Here is a 19,525-nt window from a genome sequence, read left to right as displayed (position 1 = left end):
GTACTCTCTGACCCAGCTGTGTTACGTATCCACTTCTATAGCTGTCGTCTCCTTACCAGAGATAACAAGAGTCACTGTTGTGAAGATAGTCCAGGGAAGAACTGATCAGGCTTTTCTAAGTTAATCTTAAAAGTCCAATAGTAAAGGAAGTACGAGGCCAAGACAATGCTGAGGCACAATATTCTGCTGTAGCAGCCTCAATTTTAAAGAAATCCAGATTTTTAAAAATCTTTTAGTCCAGTTTGGCAGCTGCTACACAGGATAGACAATCTCTTAGTAAGAAAAAATGACAACTAACCAAAAATAATCAAAAAACAAAACTATTTTTCCATATCCTGACTGTGCGCAACTATAACATGCCCCACAACTGCCACTCAACTACTTATTTTTTAAAACTAAATTTAAATGCAAACTTCCCATGCTCATTTTGAATAGGTACCTTTGAACATCAAGCCTTCACATTTGTAATTAATTGAGTGAACATCTGTCCCATAACAAAATGTGACTGTTTGTTATGCACTTCAAATTTTAAAAATGAGCTCTATTTAACATATACATTAATTTAGGTTATAAAGTCTTCTTTTGGCCTACTGTGGATACACTTTTCATGGCTAGCCAATGAATTTAATAAGAATCAGGTGCTTGCACAAAATATATTGAAAAGCAATGTTCAAACTGAAACAGATTGTACAATACAAAACTCCTTTGAGAAAACATAATTTTGAGTGGCATAGCCTAAAATTTACAACAATTTCCTAGCTCCATTTCCACACACACACACACCCCCCCCACACACACACACACTTTTTTTTTGGTGATGATACAAAACTACAGGTTAATGGGACAAATATTTAGATTCTTCTAAGAAGGCCAGTTTTATTCAGGAAGTGATGCAGACATAAACATGTACATTTGTCTTAAAAGATGTTTTCAAATATTCTTCCTAGTAGCTTTGCTATAACTAGGGGCTTAATCTGTCCCACAATGCAGTCAATAGAAAAATGACTTGCCCTAGGAACAGAAAACAAAAAGCTGTGCTTTTGTGTGATGTTTATAAACCTGTCATTTTCAAGGTCTAGTAATTAGTGGGGTTTGTTCATACTTTGTCATTACCAAGTATCATACACATTATGCACGCAAAACTCCCACTGACATTGTCAGGTGTATGAAATTGGGACCTGTTACAATGTTTCTACTTTTTAATCTCATCTATTTATTTTCTTTGGGCTTTGTATTAGTACCCATGAACCTGTTACCTGAACACCTCCATAGCAAGGGACCTTCAGTACTTCACTGAGTCTTTGACTCTTCTTACCAAGGTTATAAAAAGCTGTATTTGGGATTCTGCCTTTTGGGGGCAGGAAGGAAGTAGATTATGTGTTGTTGTAAGTGTCCTCATCAATGAACTTCAAGTTGAATTTGGCTGTCAAACAGTATTATGAAACACATTTTCTATTTCAATCAATCATTCTACAAGAGGCTTTTTACTATTTGTACAAAAATATATGAAAAATATTTAAAGTTGTTCCATATACACATTCAAATGCAAACAGCAGTAGTCAACATTTTTAATGGGTACACTTGACTACCCTTAATTTTGTAAAAATATTATATACACCCAAAGACATATTCCTCCCATATATGAACATTTCTCAGGTGTTAAATATAGATAATTGAGAAATGTATATTTTACTTTGGACACTTTTGAATCCACATAACACTAACACTACTGATTCCCAACTGCCTAGACTTTGCTGTTCATATGAGTCCTGGTCTGAAATGTATTGTCTGGAACACTCACGCAAATTTGCTGTAACCAACCATGAATTCATTAAATATATAAAGGGCCTGTTTTTCAATTACCCTACAGCTCCAGCAGCATAAAGGGGCTGCAAGTGATGCCAAGGAAGATCTCCATTATAAAAGAGGTGTGCCAGGAAACGAAGGGAGAGCATGGTTGGAATATACTGCACTCTGACTAGGAGGGCAGCCCTCTGAGAGCTTTTGGAGCCCTGAGGTTTGCTCCAACTTATACTGGGGGCTGAAAATATGGGGAAATGCCATGGAAAAAAGTTTTAAAGCCCTGTTTTCTTCCTTCCCCATTTCTGTGCTGAGCCTAGGAGTGGAGAAAGAACATGGACCAAGTCAATGAAGATTAGGGCAGCTCCTGAAAATACATCATGTGCATTTTATGAACTCCTTTTTACCCAGGAAGTTTCTTCCTGCCTCAGGCATAGGGTGACTGCTACTTCTGCGCATTAATACATTTATTGATTTACACACAAAACATGTTGACACTATCAGTCCTTGCTTCTATTCAAAGGATTATTGAAAGTAAGCAACTATATTTCAGCTAAACATTCTCTTCTAGAAACAAAAAGCTTAAAATTGTATGTGACTTGATGAATTGTGTTCTGGGTTTCAACAACACGAATCAGCTCCAAGGAAAGCCAGCTGTATTTGTAAATGTGAATACTGTGCAACTAAATGCTCTACCCTCACCTGTAAACAGCCTTTTGAGACTACAACACCCACTTAAGTAATTCCCCAATAATTTGGCTGAAATGTGTCTAGTCCATTTGCTGTGGGAACTACATCGATTCCCAGGTCAAAGTAAGCACATGAACATCTCAGACATGTGCGTTTCAGGTACACATGCACACACTCCAATCAATCAGGAGGGGGACCAAAACTGGACTGAACTTCACAACGGTAGAGTTTTGCTTGACCAAACTAGCAGTCGTTCATACCTGGTCCTGGCTGAGAATGGTAAATGGGTCCTGTTTTCGCTCATCTCTAATTCCCTCAAAGGTTCAAGGATATGAAGCCTGTATGCGGCGAATCACTTCCATCCGTGGGACCGGACGGATGGAGAGGTAAGGGGGGGCTCCAACGCCAGCCTCTCTCCCCGTGCCAGTCTCTGGGCTGGAGGAGGCACCGTATCTGATTTGGGGTCGCTGGTGGACAGGGGGACTGGCTGCGCTCCGGGGAAGGGGGCGGCTGCCCAGGGAGGAGCCCGGCAGGTTTCGGAGAGGGGAGCCGCTGCCGGGAGGGGGCGGCAGGTGAGGGAGGCAGAGCGGGACGCGAGGTGAGCGGGGTTATTACCTGGTTGTGGAGGTCCCGGGATCCGGGGTGGCGCAGAGGGCTGAAGGGGGAGACGAGGCCATGCCGCCCCCTTCTCCCAGGTGCTGCCTCTTCTTCGGGCGCCAGTGGCTGAACGCCGAGCACTTCTTGGGTTCCCGCTCCGGGGGGCTGCGGCTGCTGCTGCTCCCGACCTGCCGCCGGTCCCGCCTCGTGGACGGCGTCTCCGCGCCCATCTCCGGCTCCGAGTCCTCAGACTCGCTGCAGTGGAAGAGCTTCCCGAACCGCTTGCGCCCCCCCTTCTCCATGCCGAGCGCTGCCGGAGCCGGAGCGGCGGGTGGGCGAGCAGAGAACTCGCCAGCGAATGAGGGGGCTGTAGCCAGAGCCCGGTGCCTTAACGTAGACAGCGGGAGCCGCAGCACCTCCTGGGGACCAGCCGTGGGCTGCCCCAGGACCTCCTACCTTCACCTAGCAGCAGCTGATGCTGCAAACCCCTCCCTCTTCTCCCAGTCACGGGGGTTCCCAACTTTCCCGCGGAGCGAGCTGCAACGATTTCCCGAGTTGTTTTTTTAATTGTTTGTTCCCTCTTCCCTCATCTCAAACCATCACCGACAACCCCTCCCCACCGAGAAAGCAGCACAGGAGTAGGGCCACCGTCTATTGCACAGGAAGGGAGAGGTTTGCATTACCCATGTCCAGGGTGCAAATTATACATCATCATGTTGTTTTCTGCTGAGCCCGTTTGCCCAGGGCCCTGTGTCACTCGCTTATGCAATGCTTGCTCAGTCAACGTGCTCCTCCATTGCAGGCACGCGGTGCATTTCTTCCACCCAAGAAAAAGAGATTTGGCTCTACAGTAGGAGGAAAGTATTGAAGATAGCAAATAAGACTTCCACATCATTTGTCTCCTTTGAGATTCATTTATGATCTAATACATTAGACAATGCTTCAGCCTGATGGGGAACTATACTGTCTAATAGCATAGCTATTTTTTAACATTGGCCAAAATTTTTGAAGTCACCAGGCCTAAATATAACTGTCTGCACCCAAATGTTAAGTGGCCTGATTTTCAAGTTCTGATTTGTGGGTACTCAGCACTTTTGAAAATGAAACTACTTATATTCTGGTGCCTAAATATGGAGTTAGGGCCCTAATTTTAGTTGGAAAATTTTGGTCATTCTCTTTTAGAAAAAAATTAATATCATTAGATACCATGCTGACTAGGGAAAGCACAGATGTTAGTTATTTATTAACATTAAAATTATGTTCAGGTCGCATATTGACAGTCTTGACATTTATATTCATGAACAAAGTCAGTCTAGATTTTATCTAAACCAATTTAGTTTTGGAATATTTATATTTAATTAATTTCAAAGAAAGAGCATGCAACAAATAGATCCCATTCTCAAACCTCATTGCACCAAGCCCCACTACCCCGGGTGGGTGGGGTGAAGAGGAAGCCAAAACCCAAGGGCTTCAGCCCTGGGCAGGTGGCTTGTAACCTGAACCCTGCCACCCAGGGCTGGAGCCTTTGGGCCCCGGCCCTGGGTGATAGTGATCAGGCCCCAGCAAGTTTAATGCCAGCCCTGGTAACCCCATTAAAATGGGGTCAGGCCCCACAGTTTGAGAACTGCTGGATCAGAGATCAGTAGATCAGGATTCCTTGGCTAACAGTTTTCTATCTCTCACCTTTCACATTTAACATGGTGAAAAAGATCAAGTAGATATCCCTCTTTCCTCCCCAAGTTTTCAGACTAGAACTGGCCCTAATAATATCATATACTCAGCAATTCTGAATGGCTGGAAAGCATTGTTAGCTTGTCTACACTAAAACATAAGATTTACACAAATAAATATTTTGGGATTAAAGTGGGCATCATCAGACAAACATTAAAATGCTCCAGAACTGTGGCAGGAATTAAATAATTTAGATGTGAGAAAGAATAAATTACTCATTAAATTATTGCACCTTCCATACTATTATTCCAGATCAACAACACTGTTCTGTCTTCCAGAAACTAATTTTATGCAATAACTTACGAAATTCCACTGAAAAAAATTATAAACCCTTTATGGAAAAAAACATAGGTTTATTTGTCTGTAAAATACTGTATACAGCTATGGCACTGTGTAAATAATTATTAATACTCACACATTACCAGTGAGTTTCCTGTTTTAGCTTTTCTTCCAACATTATGGTGATATGAAAAACCTTTTCCAAGAATCTGCATATGAAGACTACCATTTACTTTTTAAATTCTAGTTACGCACATTCAGAGTCCACCAAGAAACTCTCAAAAATCATTGTGTGAAATCTCATGCCACTGAAGTAAGCAACAACTCCCATTGACTTCAGTGGGGCCAGGATTTCATCCATTTATATACTAATAACTCTTGTGAAAATTTTTGACATAGGGCCTGATCCTGCAGTCCTTAGAAGCCACTGGGAATTTTGTCTGAGTAAGGAATTTAGCTAGCACTAGTCCTTTAAATGATGTGGCTGATTGTGGAGAGGACTAAATAGAATTTGTAAAACAAAACCGAGCTTATAAAAATGGTTTCTTATTCCCTTCTGGTGTTGTGAAATAATTGTAAAGTATTTATAGGAGATAAATACTCCACAGATAGCCACATAGGCTGGAGCCCCTCAAATCTGATATAAACCATGGTGTGTACAGGAAGTTCTTGCACTGGTATCCCCACCACCTCACGAGAAAATATGCTTTGAGTTGGAACTGCAGAACTATAGTGCTTACAAAAAGCAGTTCCCTCCTTTGGGAGAGGCCAAAGTGTGGCTTGCAGGCCATATATATACCATGGAGTTCTACAGCGTAGCTCACAGCCACCCTTCTTCTTAATAGAAATGCAACCCACACAGACTACAGTTACCAACAGGCCATGCTCCATCTTGATCCTTGCAGTGGGAGTAATTTGCTCAATTTCATGCAAATTAGGTTCAGCTCTCAGAGTCCAGGCAGAGTGTAAAAACAGATTTCAGTCAGGCAATGTTTCGGAGTTCCAGGGATACTATATTAGTCTGTATATGATTTTTTGCTAGTTTGCAAAGCACGCAAATCTGATTTTACTTCTTCTCTCTTCACCCAATCAGTTCATAGCAAGAGAGTCCCACCAAGAAAAATCCTGTGCAGCCTCCTCCCATGTTGCATATTCAGTTCTTTTTTCACTTTGTCATTAGCCAAGTCACTCTTCTCCTACCTCTCAGTGAAATTCACCCCAGTGCAGAGGACTATTGCATGAGCCTTGTGCTAGCCAAGTCCCACTTCAGCCCTATTTTAAGGACTTAAGTGGTACATAACCCTTATGCTGGCCCTCTGCATCAGGATAAATTGTGCATTTTAAAACTCACAATTCCTTCAAGAAGTTTTGAACCTTATGCCTCTTTGAACCTTATGCCTCTAACTACATAGTTAGGGTTGCCAGGTGACCAGTTTTCGACCAGAACATCCAGTTGAAAAGGGACCCTGGCGGCTCCGATCAGCACAGCTGACCAGGCTGTTAAAAGTCCAGTTGGTGGGGCTGGCAGATTCCCTACCTGGCTCCACGAGGCTCCCAGAAGCAGCGACATGTTCCTCTGACTCCAAGTCATATGGGTAGCCAGGGGGGCTTCACGCTCTTCAGCTCCCATTGGCTGGGAACCACAGCCAATAGGAGCTGTGGGGCTGGCACCTGTGGGTGGATGCAGCGCACACTGCACAGAGCCACCTGGCCACGCCTCCGCCTCAGAGCTGAGGACGTCACTGCTGCTGGGGAGCCCCCCGAAGTAAGTGCCGCCTGGAGCCCACACCCCCTCCTGTACCCAACCCCCTGCCCCAGCCTGGAGCCCCCTCCCATACCCAAACTCCCTCCCAGAGCCCACATCCCAAGCACCCCAACCTCCTGCCCCAGCCCAGAGCCCCCTCCTACACCCTGAATCCCTCATTCCTGGCCCCACCACAGAACTGGCACCTGAGCCTGTACCCCCTCACACCCCAACTTCCTGCCTCAGCCCAGAGCCCCTTCCCACACCCAACCCCCCTCCTGGAGCCCACACCCCAACCCCCCCCAGCCTGGAGCCCCCTCCTACACCCCAAACCCCTCATCCCCAGCCACACACCCAGAGCCCAAACCCCAGCCCAGAGCCCGGGCCCTCAACCAAATAACTCACCCCCTCCTGCACCCCGACCCCCTGCCTCAGCCCGGAGTCCCCCCCCCACAACCAACTCCCCTCAGAAATGATAGTGTTATTTTTCCCTGCAGAAAAATGACTTTGACAGGGAATCAAAGGGAAGCTGCAAGAGCAGTCACACACTACTCCCTAGCTGTGCAGGTACATCGTTTCAAGCACCTGGAGCAGCTGATGGAGAGGTAAATCACAGCAGGGCTGGAGACACCCCAGACAGTGGCTCCAGTGGGCCAGTTTTGTTCAATATCTTCATAAATGATCTGGAAGATGGTGTGGATTGCACCCTCAGCAAGTTTGCAGACGACGCTAAACTGGGAGGAGAGGTAGATACCCTGGAGGGTAGGGATAAGATACAGAGGGGTCTAGACAAATTAGAGGATTGGGCCAAAAGAAATCTGATGAGGTTCAACAAGGACAAGTGCAGAGTCCTGCACTTAGGACGGAAGAATCCCATGCACCGCTACAGACTAGGGACCGAATGGCTCGGCAGCAGTTCTGCAGAAAAGGACCTAGGGGTTACAGTGGACAAGAAGCTGGATATGAGTCAACAGTGTGCCCTTGTTGCCAAGAAGGCCAATGGCATTTTGGGATGTATACGGAGGGGCATTGCCAGCAGATGGAGAGACGTGATCGTTCCCCTCTATTCGACATTGGTGAGGCCTTATCTGGAGTACAGTGTCCAGTTTTGGGCCACACACTACAAGGAGGATGTGGAGAAATTGGAGAGAGTCCAGCGAAGGGCAACAAAAATGATTAGGGGACTGGAACACATGACTTATGAGGAGAGGCTGAGGGAACTGGGATTGTTTAGTCTGCGGAAGAGAAGAATGAGGGGGGATTTGATAGCTGCTTTCAACTACCTGAAAGAGGGTTCCAAAGAGGATGGCTCTAGACTGTTCAGTGGTAGCTGTTGACAGAACAAGGAGGAATGGTCTCAAGTTGCAGTGCAGGAGGTTTAGGTTGGCTATTAGGAAAAACTTTTTCACTAGGAGGGTGGTGAAACACTGGAATGCGTTACCTAGGGAGGTGGTGGAATCTCCTTCCTTAGATATTTTTAAGGTCAGGCTTGACAAAGCCCTGGCTGGGATGATTTAGTTGGGGATTGGTCCTGCTTTGAGCAGGGGGTTGGACTAGATGACCTCCTGAGGTCTCTTCCAACCCTGATATTCTATGATTCCTACCCTGAGCTGGGATCAGCTGCTAGTCCTGGCTGGGCTGGAGAGGCACCCAGGCACCCCTGCCAAGCCTCACACTGTAAACCCAGAACCCCCCCAAGACCTCCATACCTGAACCCCACCCCACCCCACTGAACCTCAACCCCTGCATCTAGAGCCCCCCTGCACCCAGACCCCTGCCTTCAGACCCCCACTCTGCACCAGACCACCCCCACTGAGCTCCTTGCACTCAAACCCCCACCCTGATGAGCTTCGAACTCCCTGCATCAACTTGAGCCCCCACATCCAGACCACGCCACTGACCCCCAACTAGCTGCACCCAGACCCCATCAAGCCCCATTCCTCCAGCACCCAGACCTCCCTGCTGAGACCCCCACACTTGGTTGGGTGAATTGTAATTAAATACTAGGATACAGTCTTTAATTACAATTTACCAGGGGGCCACATTAAGGTTGCCCAGGAACCTTAAATCTGGTATTTCCTACCTTCTGAGGTGCTAGACTTTGCAACACTTAATGTTCTTTCAATGTAGTTTCCTCTGTGTAACATTAGTATAACTTGTGTGCTTTCTCCTTTATCATCAAGTAATATGTGCAGATGAAGGGAGTTGGACTCTAATCCAAGTCACCAATTCAGAGCAAAGTATTTTCATCCTACTTACCAAATAGCCTATTTGGAACATTGCATAAAAAAGAAGCAACAAATTATTATTTTAAAATCAGAAAGTTCACACACACACACACGTTTGCCAAAACCATAGATTGCAAGAAAAACTGTAAGAACATTCAATATATTCTTGTACAGAGCCATAGTTCTCAAACATGAAACAGAAAAGGAGCCTGCTTATTCAGGTAACAGTCTATCTTAGCTGAAGAACATTTGGATTAAAAGAGCATGTTAACGGTTGCTCGGTAAGAACAGAATAAGCATAAAATGTTTCTGGGCTCTGATGTTATGCCTACTGACAAACTGTTTTCGGCTTGTTTTTTTCCTTGTAAAAGACAACTTATCTCAAATGTAAAACATGTAATATATGCTCCAGCCTCATGACAGCTAAAGTTCTGAACAGTCAGACACATTAGGTAGAGCTGGTAACACAGCCCATATAAGGTTGCAAGACTCTTTCCGTTATTAGACTTATCCCCTTAAGTTTCTTATAATTTTGCCAAAATGTAACCATTTAGTCTGAACATTTCCATGCCAGATGTCTGCATCAGGCTGATATTTAAGAGTAACGGTATAACCATTTTCAAGAATGTTAGGGGAAAATATGCTGGTTTGCCCATGTTGAAAAAATTATTGCTGCTGTTTCTTTAACAATTTCTAGAGCCCCCAGGCTTTGCAAACAGGGACTTGCAATTGGAATGGGGTGATGGTAGGGGTGAAAGAATTTTACCATCCTTGTGAATATTTGTTCAAATTTACTTAAATTATGAGCATGAGTATAGACAACTGAGGGCTTCAGGAGAGCATTAGGCCCCCCAAAAACTTAGGGATTACATTAATAAATAAAGGAAATAATGAAGTTTCTCTCACTTTAATAAAAGTGGACAAATTTAATCATGGTACAGAACTGCTCAATGAAGTGATATTCAACAGCTATTATGTTATTTTATTTACTTCAGCCCTCCACATAAAAAAACGTTGTCTACGCACCTGATGAGCCACTGAACAAAAAAATCACAGCTGACACATGCTCAGTAAAGGCACTTCTTAGAGTTTGGCAGCTAATTTCCCTGGAGATTCCATCAGCACTGAGCTTGCTCTAGCCAGAGTTATAGGGACTGAGCAGGACTTTCTTTACAATTGCTCTTCCTGGCTGCCAGGTGCTGCTGTGGCACTAGGCACAGGGACTAAGATTAGGGAGGTTCCCTCTGGTGTTTTCATTGTCCTCCCTGCTTGCACCAGGGAGTGCAGAAGGAGAGGGGGTGTAAGAGCCCAAGGAGATATGATTAAAGTCTATAAAATCATGGCTGGTGTAGAGAAAGTAGATAAGGAAGTGTTGTTTACTACTTCTCATAACACAAGAACTAGGGGGCACCAGATGAAATTAATAGGCAGATTTAAAACAAACTAAAGGAAGTATTTTTTCCACACAACACACAGTCAACCTATGGAACTCCTTGCCAGAGGATGTTGTGAAGGCCAAGACTATAACAAGGTTCAAAAAATTCATGGATAGGTCCATGAATGGCTATGAGCCAGGATGGGCAGGGATGGTGTCCCAGGCTCTGTTTGCCAGAAGCTGGGAATGAGCGACAGAGGCTGGATCACTTGATGATTACCTATTCTGTTCATTCCCTCTGGGGCACTTGGCATTGGCTACTGTCGGAAGACAGGATACTGGGCTAGATGGACCTTTGGTCTGACTCCGTATGGCCATTTTTATATTCTTACAATGTCAGATGAATGTCATGTTGAATGTCTTACAATGTCAGATGAAATTCATTGTTGACAAATACTAAGAGATACGCATTGCAAGAAATAATTTGAGCTATTTGTATACACTATGGCATCTAAATTAATGTAACTACTCTGGAAAAAGAAAGATCATAGCATGAAACTACAGAAGACCATACTGTTCATAGAGCTGCAATAAATGGGTACAGCTAAGGTTCCATTTTAAGTGTTAATTTATAAATCTAATACCACCAAAATAACTGAGTTATTAATTGTAAATTCCAGCCTTAAATGACAATTGTCAAATATTTGTATATTTAAGATTTTTTTAGTTTGTTTGTTACTACATGGTCTTGGACATGACATTTTTCTTAGTGAGGATCAACTTTAAGGTAAAGATATTTTGTTGTAAAAGCAGCACCATTCTTTATTATATGGTATATAGAGCAAATAAACTGATTACAAATTTTTATGTGGAGGGCCAAAATACAAAGCCTGAATTAAAAATTTGTGACTGTAAGAAAATATTTGAGGACTCCTTAGCCCCAGTGTGATATTCTAGGCCAGGGTGATCATGCAACAAACAGCTGGCTGGTTATTGTTGAATGTGGGGATGAATAGTAAATATGACCTGTTCATTGCTCTGCTCCGGTGAGGGCTTTGCTGCACTCAAATTAATGCTATGTATGTCCCCACTAGCAGTATCTCCGTTGCTGCCTGACGGACTCACTCTTTCCCTTCTGCTTATCCATGTGGATTTTGCTATGTGCTACATTTGTGGCAGAAATAGGGCTGTGGAGTCCTTGTGCCCAGTTTCTCTGCTGCACTGTTTACGAGGTCAGAGTGATGCCGTATTTCCACTTCTTTTGACTTTTGTATTATTTTACCAGGTATGTTGGTTATCAGGTTCAGGACAGAGTTTAAAAACATTGGGCCTGATTCACTTTGTATTACTCCAGTTTTACATCAGTGTTATACAACTGAAATCAATGGAATAACAGAAAATCTGGAGATCATAGTGGTGCATTCAGTTTATTAAATCTAAAAATAAATATCTGCCCCCTAATATAGCTGCCAGTGCCCTCATGTACAAACTGCAGTCTGTTTTGTTATTTTAAACATACTATAATCCACACACACTCCTCCCCTAACACACACATACACACTTTTCATGCACGCTTACTCTCCTTTTGGCAGCTCAAAAGGATTATGGGGAAAAAACAGCAGAAAGATTATATTCAGTAATCCTTCACCCTCCTATTTTACGTGCACTGTACACTCATCTTTTTACTCACAAATACAATTGAAGTTTTAACGATTTTGCTGTAACTCATAAAATGAGTTGTGTAAGTATAACAAAGAAGAAATATAACAACCTGAGGATTTGAATTTCATGTAGATTTTTCAGATAAATAGTCTTACAGTCCTCCTTAATAAGGAGACTTCTACTCAAAAGTATAATTAGACTAAGCAGTGCAACAGTCTTTTTAATTCTGAACTGCATTATTGAGGCTATAAGACTATAAAGCAAAAGAAATGACTAGTCAGTGAGACAAATTCATCCCTTGTTAAATCCATTAATGCTAGTAGAGTCATACCTCAGATGAATTTGATCTGTAATGATAGTCAACTATGAATCAGATGTTTTTCAGTTCAGTGCATTCTTTTTAACAAAAAGCTGAGAACTGTCTGCTCCAAGCAGTTACTATCAGATGTGATAAATACATAAATAATGGGAAGGAATCTCCATTGATGTAAAATGGCATAGCTCTGTTGACTTAAATGGAGCCATCATGATTTGCACAAGATATTTCTATCTACCAAGGTTCTTATGCTATGCCCATCACTTTATTATCTTTGCACTTTATTCCAATGCCATGTCAAACCCCAGTACAGCTACAGTAAATTAGCCAACAGAGGAGGCTGTGATGAATCACTGGGATGACAGGTCAAAATGTAGATGCTTAGAGTTATGCAATACAACAAAGAAAAGGAATTAAAGTTTTATCAAAAGGCTTTAAACCGATACACAGTAAGTAATCGTTTAACTGTAGTATAGAATAACTACTTGTAGATAGAAGTTAATTCTTTGTTTCAGTGCTGGGAACTTTAAGTTACTAGATGAAGTGAAAGAAGCTCAATGTTATACTGCACCTATGGCTAAATATTACCTTTGTTTTACATGCTGATGTTCCACTGACATCAGTATGAGGTTTCCAAAAAGATCAAAAGCACTAAAAACTGAAAACTTATTCAGCTACTTCTTAAAATAAGATTAATGTGTATTATTCCATTATGTTTGATTTTTTTTCCTTGGTATTTTCAGACTCAGCACTGTGACAATGCTGATATTGGAACTACAAATAATAGAAAGACATAGCCAGGACTTACGGACAAAACACAGGATTGGGATCAGAACCTAAATGAGTTTTAATGTTATATGGTATTGGGAATGTCACTTAACCTCTCTGCCTCAGTTTTTCCATCTGAAAAATGGCGATAATAATGCTTACTTACCTATCTCAAAATTATTTTGAGGTTTTTCTAATGAGTATTTTACAAAATTTAAAGAAATATGTACCAGTAAAAATCGAAGTATTATTATTTCCAGAAAAAACAGGGACTCCTTGTTGCTCAGGGGCTCCCTGTTTTTGTAGATACAGACTAACACGGCTACCCCGATACTATTATTTCCAGATATATTAATGTGATAACCTTAAGTCAGATGTGCATACGTTTCATATAAAATATATGAACTGAATTATCTGTGAGTAGATTATGTCTGTATGTTTTTAATGTCTTCCCCCCCGCCCCGGAGTGATTTAACAAAGACTCTTTTTCATGACTTCTTTAGTTTTCTTCATCTATAAAATAGGGATAATATTTACACACCCACAATTAATATCTACAATTCTTTACAGTGCGATATCAGTACTAAGTATTAAATATTTTATTTATTTTCCTTTAAATTCATAAAATCATTTTTCATACATTCTAGGCATATTCATACAGAGAATGGAGAACACAAGCAAGATGTTCATGGGATGATAAGACATGCAAGGATTTATGTAAACCAGGTCAAAATCCTAGTGCCAGGACATAGGAACTGCCCCTCAAAGACAGGAAAATTCTGATCTATCTATCTAGGCAACTGGTCACCTTAAATCAGTACTTCAAACCATACAGTATCAATCCAAATCATGCAAAACTACTCCATGCAGTCAGACCCTTGCATCTGCATGGAGCTTGTTTCAGGAGTGGGGCCTTGATGGCTGCATCATGTCTCTTTCAGTTTGTTTCAAGACAGAGAATGCATTCAGCTGCTTTTTGCTACACTGTCTAAATGAACAGTTCTGAAACATTAAGCTCTACTGTACAAAAGTATTTATACTACCAACTTTGTAATTGTAATCAATATAGCTATAATGGATTTTTATTTGAGAGCATGCAATTTTTTATTTTTAAAGAAAAACTACATACCACCAGTTCACAGCCTGCATTCTACATAAATTTACTACAGTTTGAGAACTGCTGATCTTAGACTTTTGTCTAGTTAGTGTCTAATTGAAAGTATTTTAATAATTATTACATTATTCCCAAATAATGTTATATTAAACCAGTGATTTAATTTTTATCTCAGTGATGCGCTGCCAATATTTTAAAAGAAGTTGCCACAAAAATGTCACCTTTATCATTTGATAAACCCATGTGTGTAGTGCCAAGGGTATGTTGGCTTGCCAACAAGAGAGATAAGAGACTGGTGCTTGGTAAAGAAACATATTAAGATTATTAAAATAGCTACACTTAAAACAATACGTGCAGTTGCTGGAAATATTTATACTTGGTTCCAGAACACGCCACAGTGTAGTACATTCATAGTATATTACGGTATCCAACATGTAATTCCAAAAGAAGGATGAGGCCATGGTCTTAGACCATAGCCAGTATTTTCAGGAAATTTCACTATCTGATGCAACCTGGCCCAGTCCTAAACCAAAACAAAAACAAATAAGGTCTTTTAAAGTATTTTTATATTTCTGGCATAAGGGAAAAGTTTCCTCTGGCAGGGATGACTGGCTAGTTTCCAGAGAGGGGATGAACTGTATCAGAGACAATGAAATCAGCCCCACCTTCCCTTCAGTTTGGTGGTAAAATTTAACAATGGGCCCTTGAAAGCCCTAAAGTGCTCCCTCTAGTTTATTAAAACTTCCACATAATATTTAAAGTCTGTATTTATTATCTGCTTCAACACACTAGAACTTTGGGGAACTTCACTTCCAGCAAGTCTCAACTCCCTCGTACAATATTAGTGGTATTGGATAATACCTTTAAATTAAGCTCTTCCTTATTCATTCTAATTAAGAAAGTTGTTCACAGGGTTCCAGGTAGTTAGGGAGGAGTCCATCCTATTATTTTGGATGATGTACAGCATCTCAAATTACAAATCATAAGAATGGAATTAATCTAATGAACCACATGTGAGAGAAGTTCTTCCATTCCTGACTAACAATTTCCACTGTGGATGTTGTTAAGGTGCTCACAAGAAGCATATAGATGAACATTTAAAAAGCTTATCTTTATAAGTTTGCTCTGTGCCCTTGTATGTAACAATTACACATCACAACCCAGATTTTCAGCATGGTTAATTTTTATAAGTGTCCATATTGGCTTGTGAACAAACAGAATTGAGGATTAGCTAGTGGAGGCTACTCTTAACTTGACCCTAGATCTTGTTCTGCTGTAGGAGATGGTCTACCTCCCAAAAGTTTTGTAGTTTTCATAATAGTTGAGCCTAATAGATGTAATTTGTTTATAAATAACGAATTCTAAGTGATTTTGTCCTGTTTTTTAATCAGCGATTAGTGCCTCTGGTAGAATAGCTAGATTATTAAAGCATCATCTTGCCTATATAAAAGGGCCAGACTCTGCCACCCTTACTCACACTGAGTAGTATCTTATTTTGCAAGTAGCTCTACTGAGATAAAAGGGGCTACTTCTCAGCGTAAGATAGCATGAGGAACAGTGGAAAAATTTGGCCTAAATTTAATAGCAGACTGTTGGTACTATCAGGGTTGGATTATGTTTGATGGGGACTTGGGGCAGTTTATAATTTTGGGGTCCCCTGTTTGCATACTCCATTCCTTCTCTTTACTGCTTTACCACCACCCAGCTCTGAGACCGAACACTTTATTGTGAAGTTACCTTGATTATTTCAGGTAGAGTTTTACAATGTGATATACCAATTGTAAAGCTGAATGAAAATTAAAATGAACAAGACCATGTTAATTTCGGCACATAACTGTAGTAATACACATAGGGATGCTATGACTTCAGTTACTTATATCAGTGGTATTCAATTCCATTTTCTGGTAGGCTAGATAAGCCACTGTCCCAATCTTGGCAGGACAAAAGGTTTTTTCAGTTGTTTGCTCTCTAGTAAGTCTGCCATCAGCCAGAGATTAACCTTTCCAGAGTTGTGTGCTGGATTGCATTTATTAATCTTAATATAAAAGGTTAAGTGTGCTGGTAGACAATATTCCAATGAAATCTTGCAAACAATTATACAAATACATTTTAATGGAGTGGAGCCAACCTGAGTTGCAGGGCTCTTTCTACTCCTTCTGTCCCCCTCCCACCGTGTGTGAATAGGCTAGGCTAGGGAGGGAAGGGGGAGAGAGGTCTGCTGCTTCCTGAGCAGCTCTGATGGGCTGCTGATTTCCAGAAAGCATTGAGGAGCAGCTGACACCAGGTGGTGGGCCAAACAGAGGGCCCCTGTGAGCCAAATCTGATCTACAGGCCACCAGTTGAAGAATAATGTAGAAAATGTATATTTTAGGGAGGCCCTCTGTGACTGAATGCACCCCTGTATTCACATCCTAGACACTATTCTGACTTTAATGCCTTATATTTGTACTCACTTCAAATCTATTTTTGTATTAAATAAACTATTTTGTAATCAAAACTAATCCTGGGACATGTTTAAACTGAATTGTCCAATTAAAGTAGCAAACTGTTGTACATCGACCTCAGAGGATTAACAGCCCTCCAATATCTGAATTGTCCATGAGAGGACTGGACAGTGCAGAACACACAGAGTTGTGGGGAAAATCTGTGATTGGGAGTGTGTTGGAGTCAACCTGCAAATGGTAATTGGGGCTGTTGGAAGTCAGAGCGTTGACTGGAGTGTTGCTGGCAGGCTGCAGTCATACACAAATACTCAGGGTGTGATCTGCATGCTGTTGGGCTCTTTGTGAGGGGCCCATGTTGGAAGCTGAAGCAAAGCATTGTGAGGCCCCCCAGCATTACAGGGCAGACAGTGACACAGTCCCTTACTAGTCTAGATTGCACTGCAGAATGTGATATCCTCAAATGCAAGGCCACTGGCTGCATCCCTGAAAACCACTGTAAATCCAGTTCTGGGTACTATACAAATCATAATAAATAGTACATTAAATGAGAAATATTTTTACTCTCTGATATGCAAGTCAATAAGATCCCTGCAGACATATTTTAGAATTCAGTGTCCTCCAAACATTAAGCCTTAACTGTGTGAAGTTGGGCACCCAAACATTAGTGGACACAGACATTTTTGAGTTGCATCTTACTCAAGGTCCCACAATGAGTGACAGGAGCCAGAAAAAGAAACCAACAGCTTCTGATGCCCAGAAGCCTGTTTTAGCACCAAAAGGATTACTCTTATAATTTGAAATATAATAGAAGGGTGGGAGGAGGGGGAGGAAGAGAAATTGTGATAATTTTTATATCCCTATTTAAAATGAAATAATTCATGAAATATATTTTAAATTAGAATAAAAATAAGTAAAGGAGAGTTAACTATTAAGTTAAGCCACATGGGCTTTGAGCGTACTTCAGATATTTAGACAAGAACAAGTTTAAAATAGCTTAACGGATCTCTAAATTTACACATATCTGTTATACAAAATTATATTAGTATCAATAGATTACAAAAGCATAAGTAATTATGTGACAGGGCAAAGTTATCCTGGTATGAACAATCCTTCCTTAAGTACAGAAACAAGGTAAGCATAAATTGAAATTACAGCTGAAAAAATGCCATGTGTCATAGCTGTCTAGATAAAGATATAGTTATCTGGCTACTAGTGGGATCAATATTTCCATGTAATTACTGAAAATACTTTTGTTTTTTCCATTATAATGCTTGTGAGCAGAATGCTACCACCCAGCCCAGCAAGCGGGAAATTTCATAGGACTAGACATGGTGGGGACAGCTCCAGGATCCCACCAGGGAGAAAAGCAGGGATGGCCCTTCCTCCTAAAAAGACTTCTCTGCCTCCCATTGGGCAATCAGAGAGAGATGGGAGCTGATGGGCGGGGGAGGGGGAGGATGAGGAGCCACTTTAATTTAAACCTTTGCCCAAGTCTTTTGGAGCCTCTTACTCCATTTTAGCTGTCCCACCCTTCCTTCTTGTCTTTTGTAGTATAGGAACTATAGCTTTAGGTTGCTGCAGCTCTGAGCAATTGTCTGTTTTGGGGGTCAGGTAAGAAATTTTCCCATTAGGGCTAAGCTGGCACAGGTCTGGTGAGCTGAATCCTAGGGATCAGCTGAGGAGAGCCTACCCTGACTTATAGGTTACATGGTGGGAGCCCTGTAACACCCACACTGGATCCATTTAAATGCCTGGTACATAAGACTTAGGGAAGATGGGACAAATACGTCCCCCACCCCTGCCTTAAGTTGCAATTTACCTCTTAAATCTGTCCCTGTGTCTGTCCCTATTCACCTACCTGTCCTGATCACAATGGTGTATTTAGCAGCATATAATAGTAGAACTATGGCTTTTATTTGATCATCCACTGCTGCATCTTCTCAAAACCCAGAAAGCATATTAAAGGAGGGATATTAAGGTTATCTACAATCCACTTTTATATCTCTTCTCACAAGAAAAGACCAGAATGTGGTCTGACATTGTCCAGAGAACAGTTGGGGAAATAATTTGTAAGGATTAATATGGATCTCAGGGTGTCCACAGATTCTAGCAACCAAATCTTTTCACACTTTCTGTGGAAAAGCCCTCAGCTCCCAATAAAACAATCTGGGGGAGAGTGATTTTTGGACTAGGATTTCAATGTGAGTTTTGCCATTGACTTCAACACTGTCAGAATTTCTTCCTAATTGAGGGGAACTAGGTCATTATAAGAGTAACCTGTTCTCCTTTCATGGGTTTTCCATGCACACCAATCTGACCAATACTTTGTACTTTTAAAAAACTAATGTTATATTTATCAAAGTTACATTAAATGCAAAATGAATCAATGGAAACATTAACGTGAAAACAAAGAAAAAAATGCAATTAATATATATTTGGTAAGCCTCTAGGGACCAAATTTTGGCCTCATTTACAATCATTCATCTCCACTGACTTCACACAAGGGCATGCTCTGACCTAACAATGTAAAAAAAGGACAGAAATAAGTCTGTTTTATTTGTTAGACTTTGTCAAGTAATTATGAGCTAGTTTAAAGCTTCTCCCCATTTTATATGCAGCCACTGTCAGGTACTCAGATTTGGCTGACAAAAGATGACTCATTGTAATGCTGTCTGATAATATGGTTCCAAATTGGGGAGTGCTATACTGCCTGAGGTTCTTTGGCATTACAAATATTTTTGTTTTGTTCTAGGAGTTCCCTCCCTTCCACTCTAGAT

At 41.5% G+C, this 19,525-nt stretch overlaps 1 protein-coding gene across 1 annotated transcript in view; it reads right to left on the bottom strand.

The window, feature by feature from the left end:
• Positions 1 to 3,404, bottom strand: part of CRYBG1 (crystallin beta-gamma domain containing 1) — a 150,795-nt gene extending 147,391 nt beyond the window's left edge. The window contains exon 1 of the mRNA XM_075126614.1: positions 3,106 to 3,404. Coding sequence (XP_074982715.1) covers positions 3,106 to 3,389 — 284 coding nt within the window. The 5' untranslated portion in view covers positions 3,390 to 3,404. The remainder of the gene's footprint in view (positions 1 to 3,105) is intronic.
• Positions 3,405 to 19,525: the final 16,121 nt, after the last annotated feature.

Source organism: Caretta caretta, chromosome 3, assembly GCF_965140235.1.
Source record: "Caretta caretta isolate rCarCar2 chromosome 3, rCarCar1.hap1, whole genome shotgun sequence".
NCBI lineage: Eukaryota > Metazoa > Chordata > Testudines > Cheloniidae > Caretta > Caretta caretta.
Note: the sequence above shows the minus strand (reverse complement) of the source record. Positions and strands in the feature narration are given on the sequence as shown.